Below are 23,604 nucleotides of genomic sequence, written 5' to 3'. Positions count from 1 at the left end.
TAGAGAACAAATGTATGGACACGAAGGGGGAAAAGCGGCGGGGGGTGGGGTGGGGGCGGGGTGGGATGAACTGGGAGATTGGGATTGACATGTATATACTGATGTGTATAAAATGGATGACTAATAAGGACCTGCTGTATAAAAAAGTAAATAAAATAAAATTTAAAAATTAAAAAGAAAATAGCATCATCTGCCCCACTACGTCCATCCTCTCATTTGTTCAGCAGAGGTCTTAATGCAGCCATGGGTATGGCCAAAGGAGACGTTTGCATTATTTATAATACCTTTAAAAAAAATCATATACTCTTGTATTACTTGTGAAGTTAAATATAAATAAAATAAAATTTAAAGATGTGGTTCGGGTAAAAGATGTATATGTTAAATGCCCAGGAATTCGGAGGCTAGTTAGGAAGCTATATAATTTAAAGGTGCAATGGTGAGTAGGAATCGGGAATAAGCAGAATAGAAGATATGTTAAATTGTAAAGGAGAGAGATTTTTAAAAAAAGTTTTTGCAGTGAAAGGAAGAGAATGACTAGAATCAAGAGGCACTTTCTGATTTTTCTTTTAGGATAAAGGGTGGAGAGCTAGGATATATTTGAGGGTAATGGAAAGGGACTGAGGAAGTAAGTAAACAGTCGTTGGAGATGAGAATGAGCGCCTCATCAAATCTCTTCTCCCTTACTTTAGAACAGAAAACCAATTTTTTTTTTCTTAAAGTCACAAAGTACAGAATTTTCAGTGGGCACACTGCCATTCAGCTAAATAGCTCCTTTCATAGTTTCTCTTGCAGCCAGGTACAGCTAGGTTTGGACTAATTACGGATCAATTAAGTGTTGTGTAGTTCTCCAGGGACATCTTAAAAGAGAGGAGGTCCTCCTTGCCTTCTTTAACTTCATTTCACTCCGTGGAAAGTTGTGTTCCCTGGTTTTCAAGCAGCAATCTTGTGCCATGAAGATGAGGGCCATGCTTTAAGGATGGCAGAGCAGTAGCAAAGAGAAAAATTGAGTTTCTGACAAGTTGTGGAACTGCTGTATCAGTTCTAAATAGCCTAATTTTAGAGCTGTTTCACCTGAGAAAAACACCTCTTTTTAAACCAGTTATTTGGGGGTTTTCTGTGTTTTGCAGCGAGCCTAATCCCAACTAAAGAACGGAATTAAAAAAAAAAAAATGGAGATGGAGGAGTTGGCCACAAAAGAATGCTCCTTCCTTTGAGGCAAGAGGGAAGAGTTGATAATTGAAGCAGAGAGGAGACTATAAATGCAGGGAAATTAAAGTGGGGAGAAGAGGAGGGGATTCGAGGTAGATAACAATCTCTGTAAGAAGAAGGTGATTCATCTGCTCAGAAGAATGAAAAAAGTTTAGATTGTCATGGGGAATGTGGTAAGAAGCAAAAAGAAGGAGTTTTAGTAGGGCCAAGTAGCAATGAGAGTAGGTAAGAGAAAGAACAGAAGACAGGCTAAAATTGAAGAGGAGGTGGAGTGGTGTAGAGGAAGGAAGATGAAGCAACTGGAGGTGGGTAATGGAGATCAAAGCAGCAGAGGACAACAGCATCCATCATAGTAATAGTAGAGCACTTACTGTATGCTGGGTACTAAGTGCTTTACATGCATTAACTCATTTAACATATATGACAACTTTAACATGAGCAAATGCATGAAAATAGAAATTAAGATTACAGGAGTGGGTGTAGAAAATTGGGAGAGTATTAGAACACCAGTGTGTACTGTTCACTTACAAGCATGACCCCTTTAAAATGAAACAAACAAAAAAACCACTCCCAAATATTTACAATCTAAAAAGTTCAAGAAACAAACATTAAATACTAAGATTAAAATGTTAGTACATATTCGTAATATAAGAAGACTGAGCTGGTCTGCTGATCAGGGGCAAAACTGCAAAGTATTGTTTTTGTTTTATGCGAGCTTACCAGGTCTGCCATGTTTCCCTATCTCTACCTTCTTTACCTGCTCTCTTCTTTACCCAAAGTGGATTTGGGGAAAACACAGTATAAAAACACAGTAATTATTACACAGGCCCAAAGGGAAACTCTCCCATGATTGTCTATATTTTACTAACTAAAACTCTTAAATTATAGGGTTGAATCTCTCTCTGGAATTTTAGGCATTAACCAAAAGATGAGCGTTTTAGTGCATAAGCCTTCTAAAAGTACATTTTGCATTATTACATACAAAACATTACTTTTAAATTAAGTTTGACGGGTAAGATGGTCTCCAATGATCCTATCCTCTGGTCTTCATACCCTTGAGTATGGGCTAGACTTAGTGACTTATAATGAAAAGAATGTAACCAAAGTGATGGGTGTCACTTTCAAGATTAGGTTACAAAAAAAGCTGGCTTCCATCTTGCAATTTCTCACTAGTTCATTCTGTGCTTGTTATGAGCTGCCCTACGGGGAGGGCCATGTGGCAAGGAAGTGAGGGAGGCCTCTGGCTTACAGCCAGAGAGGAACTGAGTCCAGCCAACAACCTCACGAGCAAGCTTGGAAGCAGACCAACCTCAATCAAGCGCACAGGAGAGACTGGAGTCCCAGATGACCCTGATTGCAACATTTTGAGAAGCCTTGAGGTACCCAGACGCAGCAATAGATAATACAGTCAATATTAATTTTGTCTGTTCTAAAAATTTCATGTAAAGGAAATTATGTATTTTCATGTCTAGCTTCTTTCACTCACTGTATTTCTGAGACTCATCCATGTTACTTTGTATACCAGTAGTTATTTTTTATTGCTGATTATACTTCAACTATCCATTCAACTGTTGATAAACATGTGGGTTGTTTCCAGTTTTCAGCTATTATGAAGAAAGTGCTATAAACATTCATATGTGGCTATTTCAGATATATGATTTCTCTTGAGTAAATACCTAGAAGTGGAATTGCTGGGTCACATGGTACATGTACATTTAATTTTGTAAGAAATCCCAAGTGATTGTATTGATACCATTTTACAGTCCCAACAGCACTATGAGAGTTGCTTCCTCCACATCCTTGCTGCCACTTGGTACTGTCAGTTTTTTAAAATTTTAGCTATTTTAGTGATATTTCATTGTGGTTTTAATTGGCATTTCCCTGGTGACTAATGATGTTGAACATGTTGTATATTCTTATCGACTATTCGTGTCTTCTTTGGAGAAAAATATGCTCTAACATTTTGCCTACTTTTTATTGGCTTGTCTTAAGCTGTAAGAGTTCTTTACACATTCCACATACAAGATTATTATCAGATATATGATTTTCAAATATGTTATCTTATTTTATGGGTTGCCTTTTGACTTTCTCGGTGTTTCTGAAGTTTTTAAAAAAATTTATTTTATTGAAGTATAGTTGATTTACAGTGTTGTATTAATTTCTACTGTACAGCAAAGTGATTCAGTTATCTATATAAATATATATATACATTCTATTTCACATTCTTTTCCATTATGGTTTATCTTGATGGTGTTTTTGAAGTACAATTTAAAAAATTTGATTATGTCCAATTTATTTTTCAAAGAAATATTTATTGCAAGTATTTCATCCCAGTCTGTGGCTCACATTTTCACATTTTCAAAATACACTGTTTTCTTAAGTGTATTTCGAAGAACAGAAGATTTTAATTTTGATTAAATCTGGCTATTGTCATTTTCCTTTATGATTACTTTTTTGGTGTTATCGGAAAACTCAGAAGCCAGTTTTCATTTTCTTTCTTTATTCTAATTCCATACACATAAAAATGAATAGAATACTTCAAATGAAAAAAACGTGACCAGAGGGAAAAACAGATTATTTCTAGGGAAGAAAATCCAGGTTTTCATTAGCAAGAGTATAAACGCTGGAAATCAATAGAATGTTATCTTCAAGATGCTGAGGGCAAGTGTTTGGAAACTTAGAATTCTATAATGTCAAATGATGATTTAAGACTGTTAATAAAGACATTTTCAGACAAACAAGACCTAGGAGGTTTACTGTCCAAAGACCTTCAGTGAAAGAATTACTAAGGATATACTTAAGAAAAAAGTAAATGTAAATGGACTAGAGGGCAAGAATCAACAGTCAGCAAAGAAACAGAGGAAACAGAGCTGAGTCCAAATTAATAATGCTTATTGTAAAACATGAACCTTATTAAAATAATGGACCAAAACACAGACCGAAATCTTGTATGACATTTTATACATTTATTCATCGCTGAGGGATACATATTAAGGTTTTGTTTGACTTTTCTGGTAGTGAAACTACATAAGCTATATCCTAATATATTTAGGGGATTGGGGCAAGTTTCTGTCTCTCTTTTATAAAATGTGACTTTTCAAACCTTACCTACTCTTGTCTCACTAGAAGCCATTCCTTTCTATCTGATAAGAACAAGCTCTTGAAGAAAGTGTTTTCACAGGATTTCTGAAGTTTACATATAAACAGTTCATTATTCAGTATCAGTGTATTTACAAACCAGGCATACCCCCACCCCATCTTATGATCCTACTCTGAGGCTAGTTCCTGCAGGGGAGCCTTTCTCGTCCTTATCCTGCTTCCCAGCAGTCCCACTCCTTCCACGTGACCCCACTCCCTTTTCACTGCTTCTGTCATTAACAGATGCAGCCCTTTATTGCTCTTGTTCATGTACAGATCTCTCTCGCCCCCCAAATATACTTATCTGCTCCTTGAAGATAGGGCTGTTTTCATCCCTGTTTCTGTCTGCCAACATCTTGCACACTGCCTGGCACATAGTAGGAATTCAATACATCTTTGTTGAATGAATGTATGAATAACTTTATGGCTTGGTATTTAATTTTTTTTCATAATTTATTTTCAAACCATACTCAGTTTGAGTTTAAATAGTTCAAAACCAATATCATGTTCCAAGGTGCTTACAACTATTAAAACAACTCAATTAAAAAATACACAACTCACAATTTTAAATTCATAAATAGGTAAAATTAAAAACTTATAATCATTTAATAATGCTTTATATTTTACCTTCATTTTAGAGTACACTACTAAAGACACATAGAAGTAGAATTATCTAGTTAAAACATTTTCCCCTCCTAAGTGTATTTCTAACTCTGAAAACTATTTAAAAAGTTAATAAAAATTATAGTGCATATTTTTAAAAAATAAAACTGACATATCCTGCCACCAACTTTATGGGAAAATGACAGGTACAAGTTCTGGTATGTTAGGAACTTTGAAAAAAACAGATTTGGAATCATAAGTTGGTATATTTGAGTATGAAAACACAAATGGACTAAATTCTCATTAAAACTTCAAATTTCTCTAAATGTACATTTGGCAGAAAGATGAATTGTCAGCCAATATACTATATATATACACACAATATATATATCAACTGCTTACATTCCCAAATATTGAATCTGGGTGGAAAAGTTAGAAAGAAAATCTGCTCTAAAAAGAAACATAATTAAGACTTAGACCTTTATCACTGAAAATCAAGATCCTATTTCAGTTACTACTTGGCTCTGGTAGGGAAGTCTGAATCATTCATTCAAAATAGAATAACTTCATTTTCCATTTCACACAGCTGTCGAAAATGATCCTTCCCGTGAATGGAAGAATTATTAGCTATTATTTGTGATTCAAGTTCTAGCACTGGCTATTCCTAAATTAATTTTCTATTATCATACTGGCACAATGTGGTCTTCATAATGTACACCGTGTGAACATGTTTTGTAAGACACCTTGGTCCTTCTGTTGACGACAGTTTCTTAGACGAGAATTCAAAACAGACTCATCACAGCACAAATTCCAAGTTACAGGACATCGTGTTAAAGTAAGGCTCCAGTGTATTTTGGACATGTAATAACAAGCTGCAGCTTCTTGTCATATTTACTGGAAAAAAACTTATACCTTGGGGTCACTGGATACACAGCTCCCCAGAAAACATATCTGTTATATACACTATTGTTAACTTAGCTTTCAGCTTTAAGCAATTATTTGGTAGTATTATCACTCTATTTTATGGCTTTTTAAACATTAAGTCCCTAAATACTTGAAAAGCATTCACTATATTCTGATAGTTCACCAAAAAAAGAAGTGAATATCAGCTTAGAGAAGATAAAGCCTTTAAAAAAAATCAGTTTTTTAAAGAAAAGGTCATTCAATAACAGAAATTAAAGGTACAGAGGCGAAACAAACAAAAAATTCATTTAAAAAAGCCACACATGATCGCCTTCACAAAATGAATCTATAATCTTTCTACTTTGTCAAGAGTTGGGGAAAAAACACATAAAAAGCTCCTGCTGAAGTATGGATGTATTAGCAACATACTTTTTTTCTATTTTCAGACTAACCTTTCAAACAATCCATTTTTGTAAGTCCAGGGTTTTAAAAAATAATAAATGTGATATTAAAGTGCCCTCAAAATATCTTGGCCAATTCACTGTATAGGCTTAAATTAAAATGAGCATTTGTTTAAAGACTTACATGACATGAAAAAATGTTGTACATTTCCAAATTAAAAAGTTAACTATATACATTTAATAACATTACATACAATTAATATAAAGGCTATACATAAGGCTTTAGGAAGCTCAAAGTCTAAAGTTTTAGCAGGTAAATCAGCTGATTTCCCATTACAATTCTAATGATCAAATTATCCAACTAGTAAACCACAAAACGTTACTCAGAACAGGAAAAGAGTCTTATTTGTTTATTTATTAATTTTTAGTGTATTTATTTTGAATATGGAACCACAGATCTTTTCCCTAAGTTGAAAAAACTTGGGCAAAATTAGTTTTATACATTAGTTACATATATGTGTGTGTGTATGTTATGTATGTGTGTGTGTGTATATATATATATAATTATCTTAGTTTTATAAACCATGTATTAAAATACATGGTTTAAAAGTATTAATTGAGATACAAGAGATTTTTAAAGAATTTTTCAAACTATTTGGGTTACAGGTACAAATTTATAGAATTACAAAGACCTATAGTATATACCAAAGAGGTCACAGCTTATTTATTTGCTATTTTCTGGTTCTTAAACTAATGAGGAATTATACTAAATGATCTACAGTCTCTTTTAGCTTTAAAGTTTTGGTTATATTGTTTTGATTTTAAACAGTTAAGACCATGTCTCAAAGTTGTCTAAGTAGACAACATGATCCTGAATTAAAGTTTTCACCCCTTTTTTGGCTTTTAGTCCCTTGTTGTCAGTTACGAGTGGGGAACAAATATTGCATATTTTACTCAACTGATTCTTAATGCCTGTGCTCCCTCCTCTCTCCAGAACCCACAGTGACCAGCACATGGTAAGTCCTCAATACTTACTGAATATTTTTGAATGAGTAGGAAAATATTAAGGACAGATCGAGAATTAAAAAGAATCTGGAGGTAACAATAGTTGCTTTTATAAAACCCCCAAACAATAATTTCAAAGCTCCTAGTCTCCTTTACGTATTTACTTTGGTTTGTCTTTGTAGTAACAGCAAGAGCAAATATGGCACTCTTGAATACAGGTTAAATCATTACAGGTAAACTGCAAGCAAGGACAAATAAAAAAATTTAAGCTTCCATTCACATGTTGAAGAAAGGACTTTTATTTACACTACTCGTAGATCCCAGCTATTCCAGTTACTCTGAGATATAATCATCTTATCAATGACAGGAAAAATATCTTCCAGTATTTAACAACTGTAATTAAATTGCTTAGTTATACTGTAGAGTAAGAAGCAATGAATTTTTTAGAAATAAAAAATATGTATATATATTCCCCTGATGCCTAGGCCAAAATATATCTAACAACAAATTTTCTTGATTTCTACTGTCATAAAAATAAAGGAAAAATATATTGCAAGTATCTTCTTTATAGACAATTTCAATTAGAAAACAATAGTTTAATGAAAACAATATAGTGGTTCATGTGAGTGAACTGATATGGAAGCAAGAGAAATATTCAAACTTGATAGATAACATATTGTCAAATATAACTAAAGAATATCTGCCTCAATGACACATTTACAGGCAGTAATTAGATTTTTACACATCTCAATTTTATCTTATATTCAAGGAAAATACAGGTCAGTAGGTTATGATCCTAAATTGTAGTTAAAAACCCTTTCTTTTAGCTTGTAAGATGTAGCCTTTTGATTTGATAATTCCTCTACTTTTAACAATGACTGAATATCGCAGTAGCCACAGTGGCACCCACTCATGTGCTTGAATGTCAGGGATGCTTTCCTGAAGTGCTTCTTGGAAACTTGCTTCAGAAAGCAGTTCTTAAAACAAACAAACAACAAATAAAAACCCAAACTGTTAAACTTGAAAACAAAAGCACTTTACTATGTAGGTAAGCATTTAAATACAACAAAAGAAAACACCTCAAAACTGAATATAAATTATATTTATCCTTAACGTGTGCTATGAATCTGAACCAGTATATCAGAAAGACCCAGACAGTTCTTTAGAAAGTATCTACACTTGTAACCCAGCCAGTTTAATTCATAATTTCTGGTGAGTGGAGCCTGGATATTTGTATTTTTTGAAGATCTATAGGTGGTTCTAATGTACAGCCAGGGACAAAACAGGAAAGTACAAAGAAGGAAGAAAAGTTACCCATAATCCTATCAACCAAAGATGGACCATTTCCATTGCCATGTATTTCCATACAACTATTTTTCTGTATATATTTATATATATATGTATGTATCCATATCTTAAAAACTAGAAATCATACTGTAGTTATAGCTTAATTTACTTATTTTTTTCACTTATATTTTCCCATGTAATTAAATAATCTGTGAAAGCATTTTTAATAATTCTTCCAATATTACATTTTATAGATATCATAATTTATACATTTTCTTATTGTTGGTCAAAAAATTAGGTTTTTCCAAATATTTAGCTAATAAAAATAATACTTAATGAACATCCTTAAAATGCATGCCTGGCTATGGAACGACAAGGTCAAAGTACATTTTCTGAAGGCTTGATACATAGTATATTGCCAGGTGCTTTCCAGAAAGACTGTACTTTACAGTTAATAGATAATATTGGAGTGCCAATCTTACCATATCCTCACTAGCACCAGCAATCATTTAAAACATCTTTCCCAGTGGTTATCTTTTAATCAGCATCTCCTTGATGAAATTATTATTTTCTAATTCCACATTTATACCTAAGCCCTCTACCATTGCTCTGATCTGCCACTCCCCTCCTCACTTCCTCTTCTCCAGCCACCCTGGCCTCACAGCTGTATCCTGAAATCCTCAAACATATTCCCACCTTGGGGCCTTTGAATCAGCTGCTCCCTCTTCCCTGAGCACTCTACTTCCAGATACCCACATGGCTCTCTCCCTTCTTGCAGGTCTCTGATTAATGTACCCTAGCAGAGAGGCCTCCCCAACCATTCTATATAAAACAACAACCCCTAACCTGGGCACTCTTTCCTCCCTCAGCCAACTTTTCTCCATAGCATACACCACCATTTATCACATTCAACATTTATCTTAATTTGTGTCTCATCCCATCAGAATATAATTTCCATGAGGGTTGAGATTTTTGACTTGGTGCTGTATTTCTAGTACTTAGAACAATGCCTGGCACATAGTAGGTACTCAAATGTCTTTTGAATGAATCAGTCAATATGGAAAGATTCCACTGCAGTCACAACCAACCCTATAGATAAGGATTAGGTGACCATCTATACAATATGATTCGGGAATGCCAAAGAACCTGCCCTAAAATGAACTGCCGTGATATTTAAATAACATCAATAGTAAACTCTCAGTAAATATTAGCTATTGTCACGTGCCAGCCACTTTTTTTTTTTTAGCATCTTTATTGGAGTATAATTGCTTTACAATGGTGTGTTAGTTTCTGCTTTATAACAAAGTGAATCAATTATACATATACATATGTTCCCATATCGCTTCCCTCTTGCATCTCCCTCCCTCCCACTCTCCCTATCCCACCCCTCTAGGTGGTCACAAAGCACTGAGCTGATCTCCCTGTGCTATGTGGCTGCTTCCCACTAGCTATCTATTTTACGTTTGGTAGTGTATATATGTCCATGCCACTCTCTCATTTTGTCACAGCTTACCCTTCCCCCTCCCCATATCCTCAAGTCCATTCTCTAGTAGGTCTGTGTCTTTATTCCCATCTTACCACTAGGTTCTTCATGACCTTTTTTTTTTTTCCTTAGATTCCGTACATATGTGTTAGCATACTGTATTTTTTTTTCTTTTTCTGACTTACTTCACTCTGTATGACAGACTCTAACTCCATCCACCTCACTACAAATAACTCAATTTCCAGCCACTTTTCGGAGTACTTTATTAACTCTTTTAATCCACATGTTAACTCAAGAGATAGGTAATATTATTTCCCTTCACAGGGGGAAACTGACACAGAGAGATTTGATAACTTGCCCAAGGTCACACAGCTAGTAAATGGAGTTTTAATAAATGAAATGCAAATATCTCTTTGGAAAAGTAACATTAACGTGGATTTGTTTACCAGATTGTCTAACCCTGAGGGAATGCAGCATAATATAGATTAGATTTAATGGGAATGGTGAGAGGAGGAAGGTAAATAAAAAGGGGAAAGTTCGAAAGTCAGAATCACCTACTTCACAATTTTACCCTAACTGTAGTTAAACTATTACCACAACTTATAGGACAAAGAATAATGGAAAATAAACCTTTCTGAAGAAAAAGGGTAATTTTAGAACAGAGGAAGGCCTTTAGGTGACTTATAAACAAGATTCTATTTTAGATGACATGCAGAGTTAAATGTTTTACAACTTGATCGCTTAAAAAATAAATCTGACACAAAGTCAGAGAACTATGCTATTCATTAACTACATACTTTTAATTCAACTAAGTTAACTCTTTAGAATCAGTAAACATGACAAAACTTTTAAGAGAATTGCTTCATTACAGATCAAATTGTCTGAAGATCCGTCTATAGTATATGCAGGATCAAACTATAAATTCTAATTAAAGGGTTTAGAATTAAAATTAAAAAGACATCCAAATGTCAAATTACACCAGTAAAACAAAAACATACTTCCCCCCAAAGGATTAAATCTCTCTTTTCATATACATGTGCAATATATTTTTCCATAACAATGATGTATTAGCACATAATCCCCATGCCCACATTTAGATAACGTGGAAATAAAATACTAGACACCTTAGTCTTTTCCTATTTCCTTTCCTACTGGAAAAAGGAGAGAGTGTTTTTCAGGTGGAGGTGGAAGGGGGTACAGGACCACCCATCAGCTGTTGGTAACAATTACAGTTGGAAGAATCCCCACGAGTAAACAGAAAAATGATATATTATTTGCCAATGTATAGAAAGTTAAAATTTCAGTGGTTTATATTTTAGAACGAATCAGCACAGCAATTCTTTGTTAGATTTTCACTAAAATGACCTTTTTTAAAAAAATGAATCTAATTACTCAACGTGTGAAAGCTCTGCTGGAGGGGAGGGAAAGTCCCTATGTCCTATTCTGGTACGATTTAAATGGAAACTGATAAGAAAGTACAGTTTCAGTCTGAAATACTACAATACTAATGTTTCAAGTCAGAGAGACAGTACAGTATGGTGGGGAAAAGGCTCCAAATTCAGCCAGGACCTAGATCTAAGTTCAAACTTTGCCCTATGCCAGCTGGGTGACCTTGGGTAGTTTCTTAAACTCTAAGGCTCTGTTTCCTCATCCATAAAGTGTCTAGTTTCAGTTGCTGTAAGGATTACAGATAATCTCTCTGAGACATTTAGCATGATGCCTAGCATTTGAGAAAGAATATCAAAACTCCTCCTCCACTTCCTACAAAACAGTAAAAAAAAAGAGGCTGAGGCAGATTGCTAATAAGGTATAAAGTCTTAAGAGGTTATCCATAAGCATCCTAAAAATAAATTGAATCAAACCACCTATATAATGCCATCTTTTTAGAAATGAAAGTAAAAACTGAATGTTTTTCTCCAGGAATCACCTATAAAATATAATTGCCTCCAATTTTTATTAAACTAGAACTTCTACAAAAATGTCATGGAAATTTAAAACTTTCACAAGATATCTCTCACTTAACTATACCAAAAATACTGGTTCATAGAGTCTGTATATTTAGTAAGTAAAATATGCTTAGTATATTTACCTCTGCTCCCTAAGAAAGTGTGAAAAAACGAAAATGGAGCAGACTGCTAATAAAGTGTAAAATATTATCTTCCCAGCTTTCCAAGTTATCTTGTAAAATGTTGATAAAAATTATTCTACAAAAGGCAGACAAGCCATTCTCATTAATCAAATGTTTCTGATTAACATCAAGCATATGTCTTGATATTAATGATTAATAAAATACCTAATCAAATACCTATCCTAAGATGCTTAAGTTTCAAATTGAATTTTATCTGCTTCTTTTTCCAGATATTTATCCTTTTTAATTAAGTGGCCCTTTGGTGCAATCTTTGCTATACTAGACAATATTATATGTGACACTATTTAGAATATCTTACAAGATCTTTTCTGTGTAGCTTAATATTTATAAACCTCAGCAGACTGGATGTTCAGGAAATGACCCCTTCACTTCTTTTCCCATTGGTACAAAGACAAAATTAAAGCTTTCTGAAACTAAAATAAAGGCATATATGTTTTGAACTAACTATTAAGAATAGTTCTAGGTGACAACATTGTACCTTTATCACTGTACACAATTAAAAATTAAATCTTAACAAGTAGCTTCTTATAAGATAAAAGCTCATGATCAATCTCTATAAATGAAAACCTCAGTCTTACCTTTTGGATCATTATGAGTCAAGAGCTGTATGTCAAATTGCTTAGCAAATGCAGTCAAATCGGGTGGCATCACACAGCAGGAGGCAAGATTAACTTGGTTACTATTTGGTTTTACCTAGAAGTGGAAAAAAATAAAATGACATCTCCACTAAATTAAGTACTACAAAAAGTAGAAAGCAATAAAAGGATTCAATTTTAGAACATATGAAATATCACATTCTACAATACTTAAAGTTTATAAAATACTTTTACATGTATATATTTATTAATGTATGCTGTTCTGACTCAGTGGTAACAGAGAAAGGAAAAATAGCTCTGCAAGGGGGAAAAAGCCAATATATTATTACACTATTAAAAAAGTCTCATGCTCGAACCTGCCATCTAATACATCTGCCTTGGAAACTAACATGATTCTAAGTGGTATGGTTCCACCTACAAAGGAAATATGTCTTAAAGACAGAGGATCAAATACAAATGATAAGTATGTTTAATGTTGAAGTATACAATATGGTTATTAATCAGACATTTGAAAAAGAGAAGAATCAGGTAATTCCTAGTAGATGCTCTAGTTAATTTATAGATACATTTCAGATCATCTAAGTCTCTCCAACAGGATCTTAGCCACATTCTGGCTATCACCAAGCCAAAGGGACAAAGGGCAACTTTTCTCTAGGGTCTTCCTGCCCATAAGAAAATGAAAAGGCTGGGGATAAATGAAAAGGAATAAAGAAAAATACAGAGAGTAAAATACTTGTAAGCAACTTCCCTAATAATTTTATAGGTTATTAGGCTAGAGAGCAGCAGTGATTAATTTATGACTCCTACGCCACATCAAGTTATGTGAACAGAAGGTCTTATATATCTTTAAATAACAGAGCAAAATATTTGTTATATATGATTTTCTCTCACTTAGGAAATTAGAACCATGGACTAATAAAACCTAAAGGAAAACATAATATTTTTATCACATAATTAAAACTGAAGGAAAGAGCCTTAATTCATTTGGCTACGAATGCTTAAACACACACTTTCTAGTGTTTTTGTCAAAGCCTGCTTCAAAACTCCCATGTTTGGAACAGTCACCCCACAGTGGCATCCACTATGAGCATGATGTTTAATGGGATGCAGCAAAGACTGTAAAAGACAGGCTCCTCCTGGAGTGCTCGTGATCTAGACGTCTTTTACCTGTGCCCACTGATACAGCTGCTCCAACTGGCTTTTGTCCAGATCAGAGGTACCTATAGCAACAATCTTTTTGCTGTGGACTAAGTTTTGTAATTCTTCCCAGTAAGGCTGCAAATGCTCCAAGGAAAGATTAACTCCATCTTCAATAGGAGGTGAAGCAATGATCACAGAATCCAGCTGTGCAACTCCAAGGACTGAACAGGCTGATGTGAAGGAAAAACACAAAGAGGATAAATGTTTGTTACATAATAAAAACAAGTTGTTTCTAATGTCCTTTAAGTACCCCACTGAATTCTGTCCATACAGTTCACTAGTATTCTACATAACAGATTATTTCATTAGGTTTCATAATTTACCTGTCATTTAGAACATTTCCATCTTTTAAAAAAGTATAAAGTGCCCATTCATCTACTTGGTCTATGTGGCAGACATGTGGGTTTCTTTGACTTGCCTCATTCCTGGGGAAACTCACAACTACTAAAGGTTCCTCTTTCTGAGGAACAGGCCTCCTTGTTGCCTAGGCCCCAGGACTTTTTGGTAGCCTTTGACCTAATAGTCTATAATTGGTAGTCATAGCAAAGAATAAGCTTGAGACTCTGAAAGACTGAATTTATGGTCTTAACCTATATATTAATCTATATTTATAGATGTAGATAATCTCTTAATTTCTATAAAAATAATTTTAAGAGTTTATTTTTAATGATTATTGTTCACTCCATAGTTATATTAAAGAGCTATTTATTTAACTGTTCAATGTATATAAATACTGGAAGAATGTTTTAAAAGAAAAAACACTGAATAACTATACTGCCATAGTAACCTAACCAAGTGCTGAAAATATATAAAAATGCTTGTTTTTGTTGTTGTTATTCTTTTGATATTTCACCTGTAGTAAAAGAGTTAAGAATATGATTAAGGAGAATTTCTATCTCTAAACATATAGTTAACATTTAATTATGTTACATCTTTTACATTCCTTTTATATATTAAAATATGACCTTACATAAGTTGATGTGATTCTACAGAAGCCTTAACAGATTAGGCTAGAACTTTAAAAGATAAAATTGCAATGAGCTCATTTTCTTTTTTACCTGGACCTGAACACAAGATATAACTAATACACCTACACTAATTTAAAGTCCACATGAAAATAAAGTTGAAATTTTGCTTACCCATGTCAACTGCATTTCTAGTTGATGATGAAGAGTTTGATCCTACAATGAACAGTTTTGCTGGGTGACAAAGAAAACAAAACAGATTACTATATTTGAGTAACATTCTACTACATAGTAGTAATACTGCTAAAATACTAAGATGACAGATAATCCTGAATGAATTTTTTCCTTTCCTAGTCGCATTGTTTTATAGTTTTCATTTTAAGACCTAAAAGGATATTTCCACTGTAATTTTAAAATTATATGCTAGTTGCCAACAATAATCTGATTGTCAAAACAAAAAAGCAAATATTAATTTCCCCTTTATTAGAAGGCAGGGCAGATAAATATAGAAACTTATTCAAAATGTATATTTTTATGAATTAAACATTAATGGAGCATATTATTTTCTCCAATAAACTAAAGTCTATATAAAGCCTAAATTAGAATTGCTTATAATGAGAAGAAAATTGAAAAAAAAAAGCCAAAAAACCAAAAACAAACATACACTCCACAATCCTACCTTCCTAATATTGAATACAATCATTTTCATTTTTAGACGACATTACCTTCAAGTTCTTGGTCATATAAAGCAGAGTATATATTTTCTACTTCCACATACTTGGTTTACCCTTATGTAACAAATATTTTTACATCTCTATACAGTATTATCTTAATTTTTTAAAAATCATAACAGTAATGTATTCACTCTAGAAATGAGGAAAATCTATAGGAGTAGGGGAAAAAAAAAAACCAAACAAACAATAAAAACTCTACCAATAGTCTCATCACCAAAAGCAATTACTGTTTAGATGTTTATGTACTCTGGATTTTTCTTTTCTTTTTTTTTTGGCCGCATGGCTTGTCGGATCTTAGTTCGCCAACCAGGGATTGAACCCGGACCCTCAGCAGTAAAAGCACAGAATCGCCAGGGAATTCCCTGTACTCTGTATTTTTAAAGAATAATTTTACACACTCATTTTTAATGGTGAACATTACTCTGTAATTTTGATAGGGTATAATTTACTGAATGATTTCCTGCTTTTTTGATTTTTAGATTAGTTCCAGTTTTTTGTTATCACATATAATGCTGAAATAAACATCTATGCTAACTTTTTGTTCAACTTTAAGCCTGAAGCATTTCCCAAGGACAAACCGTCAGAAATGTGATTATGAGTCAAAGAATATGATCTGTTTTTTGTGAGTCGTGTTCTACTTTATTTACCTCCTATTTTATAAAAGATTTGTACCAGTTTACCAGAGCACTAAAAGTTAGGAGTTGCTCTCCTAACAATATAGGATGCTATTAAACAAAACAAAAAATATATATATATATATTTGCTAATTTGATAGGTACAAAATATACCTGCCCAGAACAACATTAATTGGCATTTCTTTGCTTACCAGGAAAGTTGAGTAGTTTTTCATATTTATGAAATTGAGGCTTTGGCTTGATTTCAACTCAGCTTTATATGTATATATTTACTTTATGTAAACTCACTGTTCAAAAATCTAAATTTACTCAACAAATAGGTGGAGTAATAGGAAAGCAAGAAGAGGAAAATCAGAAAGGGGAATGGAGAGAAAACAGGGTTAATGAAACACCCTTATGTAAAGTGCCTGGCATTCAACATATACAACAAATTTTCCTTGTACAACATTTCTTATATTTGTCATTTCCTTTCTACTGCTAGATAATCTTCCTAAAACATTGCTTTCCTCATGTTACTTCTCTATTTAAAAGCCATCACAACTTCCTTACCAGGTGAGAGTCAATCTTCACCACTTTGCTCCAGCCTTAGCTCCTGTAATTATGCTCTGTGAACACCCTCCCCATCACTATCCCTCTGGCCATGAATCTGTGCCATTTGAAACGGTCTCCTCTCTCTGAAAGATGAGGCATTTTTAGGTAGGTGAAGAGAGGAAAGCTCTTGATACTTATCAAAAACCTCAAGCCTTCCAGGAACTGAGGACAACTTGTAAGAGCTCCAAGATGGATCTACACCATGATGAACTGCAATCAACCACAGAGAAATGTTGCTCTGATGTCCTTTCCAACACAAATAATAATGTGAAATTAACAGAAGGAAATGGGTTTTGTAGTCAGGCACACCTGGATGGATTCCTGGTTCAACCACTTACTTGCTGTATAACAACTTTCAAGTTATTTAATGTCACTTCTGCAATGGGGGTAAAAAACCTACCCTGCAGAACTGTTTTGAAAATTATATGAAGAAATATAACCATAAAGTGTCAAGTACAGTGCCTGGTATAAAGAAAGATTCAACAAATGGTAGTTATTATTATTAGAGTCAAAAGACAATGCCCTATCTCATCTTACATGTTCATCCTAATAAGAGTAATAATAAAATAACAGCAACCACAACACAACCACAAATGGTAATAAATAACAGCTATCTGGCACTTACTTGTGCCAAGCACCATGCTAAGTGCCTCTTTTGTTATTTCATCTAACTTACAAAGAAGCCTGTGAAACAGGTGTACCCCCATTTTATAGATGAGGAAACTGAGCTCAGAGAGGTTAAATCATTTGTTAGCCCCAGATTATATCAGTCAGTAATCTGCACATCCAGGAATTTCAATTTAGTTAAGCTCAAGCATTTAATGACTATGTTATGCTGACTGTAAGCTGAGGACAAGAACATCTTAATTCCTTGAGCTTAGCACTATCTCTGGAAAGTAGGAGTCATTTCACCTTTGTTGAATGGGTAGAGTATGTATTTGATTTCTCTTCATGCAACTTGTTGCCAAGACTTCTTTCTCTGCTCCGAGGCAACCTCAGCCATTGCTTAGCAGTATCACACCAGGAACGGAGGGCTTATGCTGGCTTTAGGTGGGCAATACTCTTAAGTCTTCCCTTTATTCTTTCCATTTCCTACACCTTACTCTTCCTACTGCTCTGATGTCCTACAAATAAATTAATGAGAACATCATGAAGAGGTGAAGTTCTATTCTGACTCCATTGAAGTAGCCAATAGTGACCTCCTATAACTCCCTTTTTAAAGCTGACTTTAAAATTATGTTATAAAAAATCTCTATATTTCCCACACTTAGTGATTGAGTTACTCATTACCAGAAGCAAGGAAAGGTTTAGTCCCATGCCTGACAAAACCTCACTATCATCCACTGTATAACAAAATGAACTGTAAAGGCTGGACTTTACCAGAAACTTTCATTTCTTCTCTTTCATCGGGATTTATCTTTTCTACTGCATGAGATACAGTACATTCCAAGACATCTGGAAACTCCTATAATAAACACATGATATTTACAATAAATATAAAATTAGTGTTTCTGATTAGCTATATATTTTCCATTGTCCATAACACTCTTTAGAAGCAGAGAACCCATAAGACAATAGAGTTCTTTACCTGAGGCCTAGATGGGCTTCATAACGTTTGTAAAGCCCTGAAATAAAGGTAAAGTGCTGTGTGTGTATGTGTCCATTTTCTGGGAAAAAGTATCTCATTTTGATGAGATACTCAGAGGGATGTATGATCAAAAACAAACAAACGAACAAACAAACAAATTGGGCAGTATGTGAGGAGTTAGAACCACTAACACAGTAAACACTTTTACTCAGAAAAGAAACCAGTGAAAAGTAAGTAATATTTTCCTTCTGGACACCGATATGTTAAAATACTTCCTATATATCAATCACAAACATTTTAAGCCAAAACATATTTTTTTCTGAATGCAATGGAAAAAAAGTAAAGGCCATTCCAATGCATAAAAATGAGTAGTTAATGAGTGAAATGATAAAATATTAGTACACATAAATCAGAAACATACTAACTCACATTTACAAGATTAAAACAAAGTAAACGGTGAGGATTTTCCCATGATTCTTGAGCATATTACAATGCCTGGCACATATTAACTATTTACAAGTCATGCACAGAGTGAATGGTCACTTCAGAAAAACAGAGACAGATAGAAGACATTAATTAATTTCTGCCTAGCAGCCACAGAGTTACAAACTTGCAGTATGCTCAAGGAAACAATTATTTTCAGCATATGTCCTCTTCCATACTTTTTAAGTAGTCTATGTAATCTGTTACAAGCCTTTGGCTAAGTTGGATTCCAAAGAGTGGTTTACAGACAGGTGTTTTGTATATTAACATTTATGATAATGGCCATATACTGACATTCAAAGAAACACAGTTCCTTACTGTTTCGTAAGAAACTGATGCTTAAAAAATTATTTTTAGTGGCTATATTTTGGGTTATAGTCTACCAAAGCAATCTACTAACCCAAATTGTTTGATAGTCATTCCTCTACTAGACCAAATATAAACTGGAACAAAACGCATTTTGAGAAAACTGTGGTGGGACTCTTAGTAGCTTGTCTAGTTGAAGAGTTGACTAGAGTCAGATTTTCTCTTTCATGCTTAAGCCTACTGGGTCAGACTCTCATCTCAGCAAATCAACCACAATAAGTTTCATGCTAATTGCCTATCTGACTTCCCTATCAAACCTGAGGAAGTTAATTTCCTGCTTATTACATGATTTCTTCATTCACAGTTCACTCACCCTGACCAAATCTGTGCTAATTTGGGAACTCCACTCATTCAAGGTCTTCCGGATACAATCTCGAAGCTGCAAAAGAAATGCATTTTGAAACTGTTAATCATACGTTACACTTTTCTGTACTTCTACAATAAGACTGCATTAGTCTGTTAAGTAGGAAAAGGAACATATCAATAGGAAATACCATACAAAAATTTTAATTCTATAAGGTTTTTGCTTCCTTTAACAGAGATTGATTTAGACCCGTTTTTATCCTACTCTTAATTCTCAAATGTTCTTGACCTAAAGCAGTAATCTAATTATTTAAAAAGTATTTTTGTATCAATGAAAATTTAAGTAAACTTTTGAGATGTAAAAGCATTCATAAAGAAACAAAAAAATTTTTCAAGAATAAGGTTTATAAATGGAGGAACTTCAAGCCCAGGCAACCTGACTAGAATTAACATTAACCACTATGCTATATTCCTCAAAGGCAAACAAATGATTCTCTAAGTGTGGCCAAAGAAATTCCTACATTAGACTCACCTGTGGTGTTTATTAAACGTTCAAATCCCTGAGCCGCATCCTAGACCTCCTGAATCACTTTCTAAAGGCAGCAGAACTTTCATTTTAACAAGCATCCAAGTAATCAAAATGTACTCTAAAGTCTAGAAACCACTATCTCCCTATCTTGCAGAAGTCAACTTGCATAAAGTCAGTCCTTAAGTCATTTCCTAACAGTTAGGTAGACCTTCGATCTGTCTTCAATGTTTTCTTATATAAACAAACAATTTTATTATGCTAACATTATAGTATTTTGTTAATTCATTAAAGTGTCTACTTATCTTTTATCTCTTATGACAGTGTATTTCCAACTTATTTAATAGTGGTCCAAAATAATAAGACATACACTAACACAGTGAGTAAGGACCTACATACATATAACAACAAAAGTTCATAAAGCAGTATTTATGCTTACTACATGCCAGATACTCTGAGGGCTTCTATTATGAGTTAGAAAAAAAATACGCTTCTCCATGACTCACTGAACTGATAACACAAATGGGCCAACACTAGCAGTTTGAAATCATTGCCTTATAAATACCAAGGGCACAGTGCTTTGCATTCTGTGGACAATCAATGAAAAAATAAATGAGTAACTAGAAGTACAGCCCTGAATTGCAAAAGCACTTTCCTAATACCAACAACAGAGATTAAACTTCTGAACTCACTATCTGATCTATGATTGCTTATGATAAAAACTGACACAAGCACTTTATTGCTTATATCTCAGTACAGATAATTACAATGGACAACTGGTTTATCAATTTAAGAGCTCAGAGTCACCTATTTAAGATTTACAGTCTACAACAGCAATTCATGTGCTAGCCACAATAACCCACATGAATACAATTTACAGGGTCTATATCTTTATGAAAGGTGTATTTGTAATCAAATTTAAGTCAGTAGATAAAAATAAGTTGATAATCATTCTAGACAGAATTACAAGTCAATACTCTTTGAAAAATTAATAAAATTTGAGGCAGCAGGACCAACTAGAAGTTAACAATTCTATCAGGAGTGCTATGGCTCAAATCATGGGAGAATTTTTAGAAATTTTCCTCTGGAAGGATGGTTAATTTGCATAAGGCTTTCCTGATGAATTTCTCAATTCATGAAGATAAGTATATTTTCAGAGTGTTTGCTCCCTTCTGTCAGGACAAATCATGGAACAGCCCAATGTTACAATAATATGATAAATTCATTGACTATACCACAAACCTAGTGATTTTTAATCTTTTATATGTTATCTATATTGACTGAATACTAACCTTGTACTTTTTTGTTCTCTGCTCTCTTCATTCTTATTAGACACACATCACATAGTATCATGGAAGATGAGTGTCATGATAATTTAGTGTATCATTAGATCTGGGGTTGTATAAGAGTTTAAAAAATGCTACATGATCAAATACCCTAACAACAAGTAACTGGTCAAAATAGTCCTATAATGGCCCATTTTAAAAACAAGACTTGATTTCATAAAATTCTAGTGAAGCAAAAAATCTGGGCCGAGATCATAGAATAATTAAAAAAAAACAAAAAACAAACATTAGACTAGAAAAGACCTTTTAGGAAATTTAATGATCTCTCTCTACCCAATGTGCAAATTTTCTCAATAATGAGTGATTTAGTCAGTTTCTTTATTCAATGAGGTTAAACTGTTTCAAGTAGTGTATCCCAATTTAGAGCTCTGGTTGCTACAAAGCTCTTCTTTACATAGAAACAAAACATGCCTCTCTATTCTAATCAAGCTGGCATGTTTTCGCTACATATGCTATCATATCTTCAAGTTTTCTCAAACGTTTTCAAGTTTCTTTAGTTTTGGGTCCCTCTTATGCAGCGCCCAAAGTAATATACACAAATCACAATTCATCTTTTGAACGATGAAATCAAGTTTTTAAAAATTAAAGTAAGAGAAAAAATCAGAATACACAGTATATGGTAAGGGTTAAAATCTTTTCATGAAACTCGTGTGTTTGTGTGTGTGTGTGTGTGTAAACCATGAATTGGACTGCCAAGGCAAAATGCATTTTTTTTTTACTGGGTTTTCAGTCAAACTGAAACGACTACTTTAGCATGTGTTGAGTGAGATAAGAGAGAGAAAATTTCACCCAGTATTATTTACGTGCAAAATACTGTATTGAACCATCAGCCCTGGAGAAATTAAAGGTCTAGTATAAAACACAGAAGTATTTATCTTTGGGAGAAATAGCACAATTGACGGTGGTTTTAAAAAAACAAGAGAGACAAACTGAGGTGCATCCTGGACACAGAGTATGGTATGGATTCTGATTCCTACTAAAGTTACAATCAAGAGCACTGACAGAGGCGGCACTCGGTGTGAGGATGCACCTGCCGAATTTTTAAAGACGCTGTGCCCCCAACAGTAGGTTCGGATGCGACATCGCGCCGACAGCCGACCCAGCCTCCTCCGGCGGGCGGAGCCCAGGTGTGCGCCTCTCCCGCGACCACTGCGCGCACGGAGCCCGACCACCCGCCCTCACCTCCCGGCGCCTCCCCGCCTCTCGGAGCCGCCCGGTCCGGCCCGCGCGGCCTACCCCGGGAGCCCCGCGTCTCCGCCGGCACGCTCGCCACCCTCACCTCCTCGCTGTGCGTGGACGGGCACTTCTTCCGCAGGCGGCCCCAGTTCAGCAGGTTCCCCGTCTGCAGGTGCAGGGTGCTGGCCCGCGCCAGGAGCGCCCCGGCCGCGCGGCTGTCGGTGCCCATGGCAGCAGCCGACGGACCTGGCCCGGCGGCGACGGGGCAGCAGGCGGGGAAGGAGGGCCCCCGTAGGACAAGCGCCCGAGGCCGGAGAGCAGAGCGCGAGGCTGCTCGCCCCGCGCGGCGGGACCCCGGCCTGCGCTCGGGCCCGAGGGAGGCCGGGAGGCGGCAGGGCGGCGGCGGAGCGGCGGCCCGGGAAGGACGCGCTGGTGGCTGCGGCTCCTGCTACTGCGGCCGCCGCGGGAGAGTTGACTCCCAACTGAAGAGTCGTTTCCTGGAAGACAATGACTAAGCAGAAATCGCGGCGGAGAAAGTGCTTCGTAACCGTTACCCGTCCCCCAGCAGGGCGGGGGGGGCGCAGCGACCAGGCTGCAGGGGCGCCGGCCCGCGGGTGACTAGCCCTCGGCCTGTGGCCGGCGTGGCGCCAGGCGGAGGGCTGGCGCGGGGCGGAGAGAGCAGAGAGCTGGGGGCGCTCGGGGCGGGGCGGGGCCGGCGGCCTGGGGCCCGGCGCTTGGCAGGGCTCCCCCTGTCGGTCAGAGGGCGGCGCGCCACCTCCACCTAATACCTCAGACCGCGCTCGAGGTCTCACCTCCCAGCCGACCGGCAGTCACGCTGGTTATACCCCTAGACATCTCTTTAAAAAGAGAAATTATGGGCTTCCTTGGTGACGCAGTGGTTAAGAATCCGCCTGCCA

The 23,604-nt window shown here is 35.5% G+C and overlaps 1 protein-coding gene across 1 annotated transcript; it reads right to left on the bottom strand.

Annotated features, from left to right (window-relative positions):
- Nucleotides 1-4,153: 4,153 nt before the first annotated feature.
- On the bottom strand, nucleotides 4,154-23,359 carry GCLM (glutamate-cysteine ligase modifier subunit). Its single transcript, XM_082422986.1, has 7 exons — nucleotides 22,791-23,359; nucleotides 19,650-19,715; nucleotides 18,280-18,364; nucleotides 15,114-15,173; nucleotides 13,942-14,144; nucleotides 12,757-12,871; nucleotides 4,154-8,236 (listed from the first exon to the last, which is right to left on the bottom strand). Exons 1-7 carry the CDS (start codon nucleotides 22,914-22,916, stop codon nucleotides 8,067-8,069), a joined length of 825 nt encoding a protein of 274 aa, XP_082279112.1. The 5' UTR covers nucleotides 22,917-23,359; the 3' UTR covers nucleotides 4,154-8,066.
- Between the last annotated feature and the right edge of the window lie 245 nt (nucleotides 23,360-23,604).

The sequence above is a fragment of the Balaenoptera physalus genome (assembly GCF_965194825.1).
Source record: "Balaenoptera physalus genome assembly, chromosome: 1".
NCBI classification, from domain to species: domain Eukaryota; kingdom Metazoa; phylum Chordata; class Mammalia; order Artiodactyla; family Balaenopteridae; genus Balaenoptera; species Balaenoptera physalus.
Note: the sequence above shows the minus strand (reverse complement) of the source record. Positions and strands in the feature narration are given on the sequence as shown.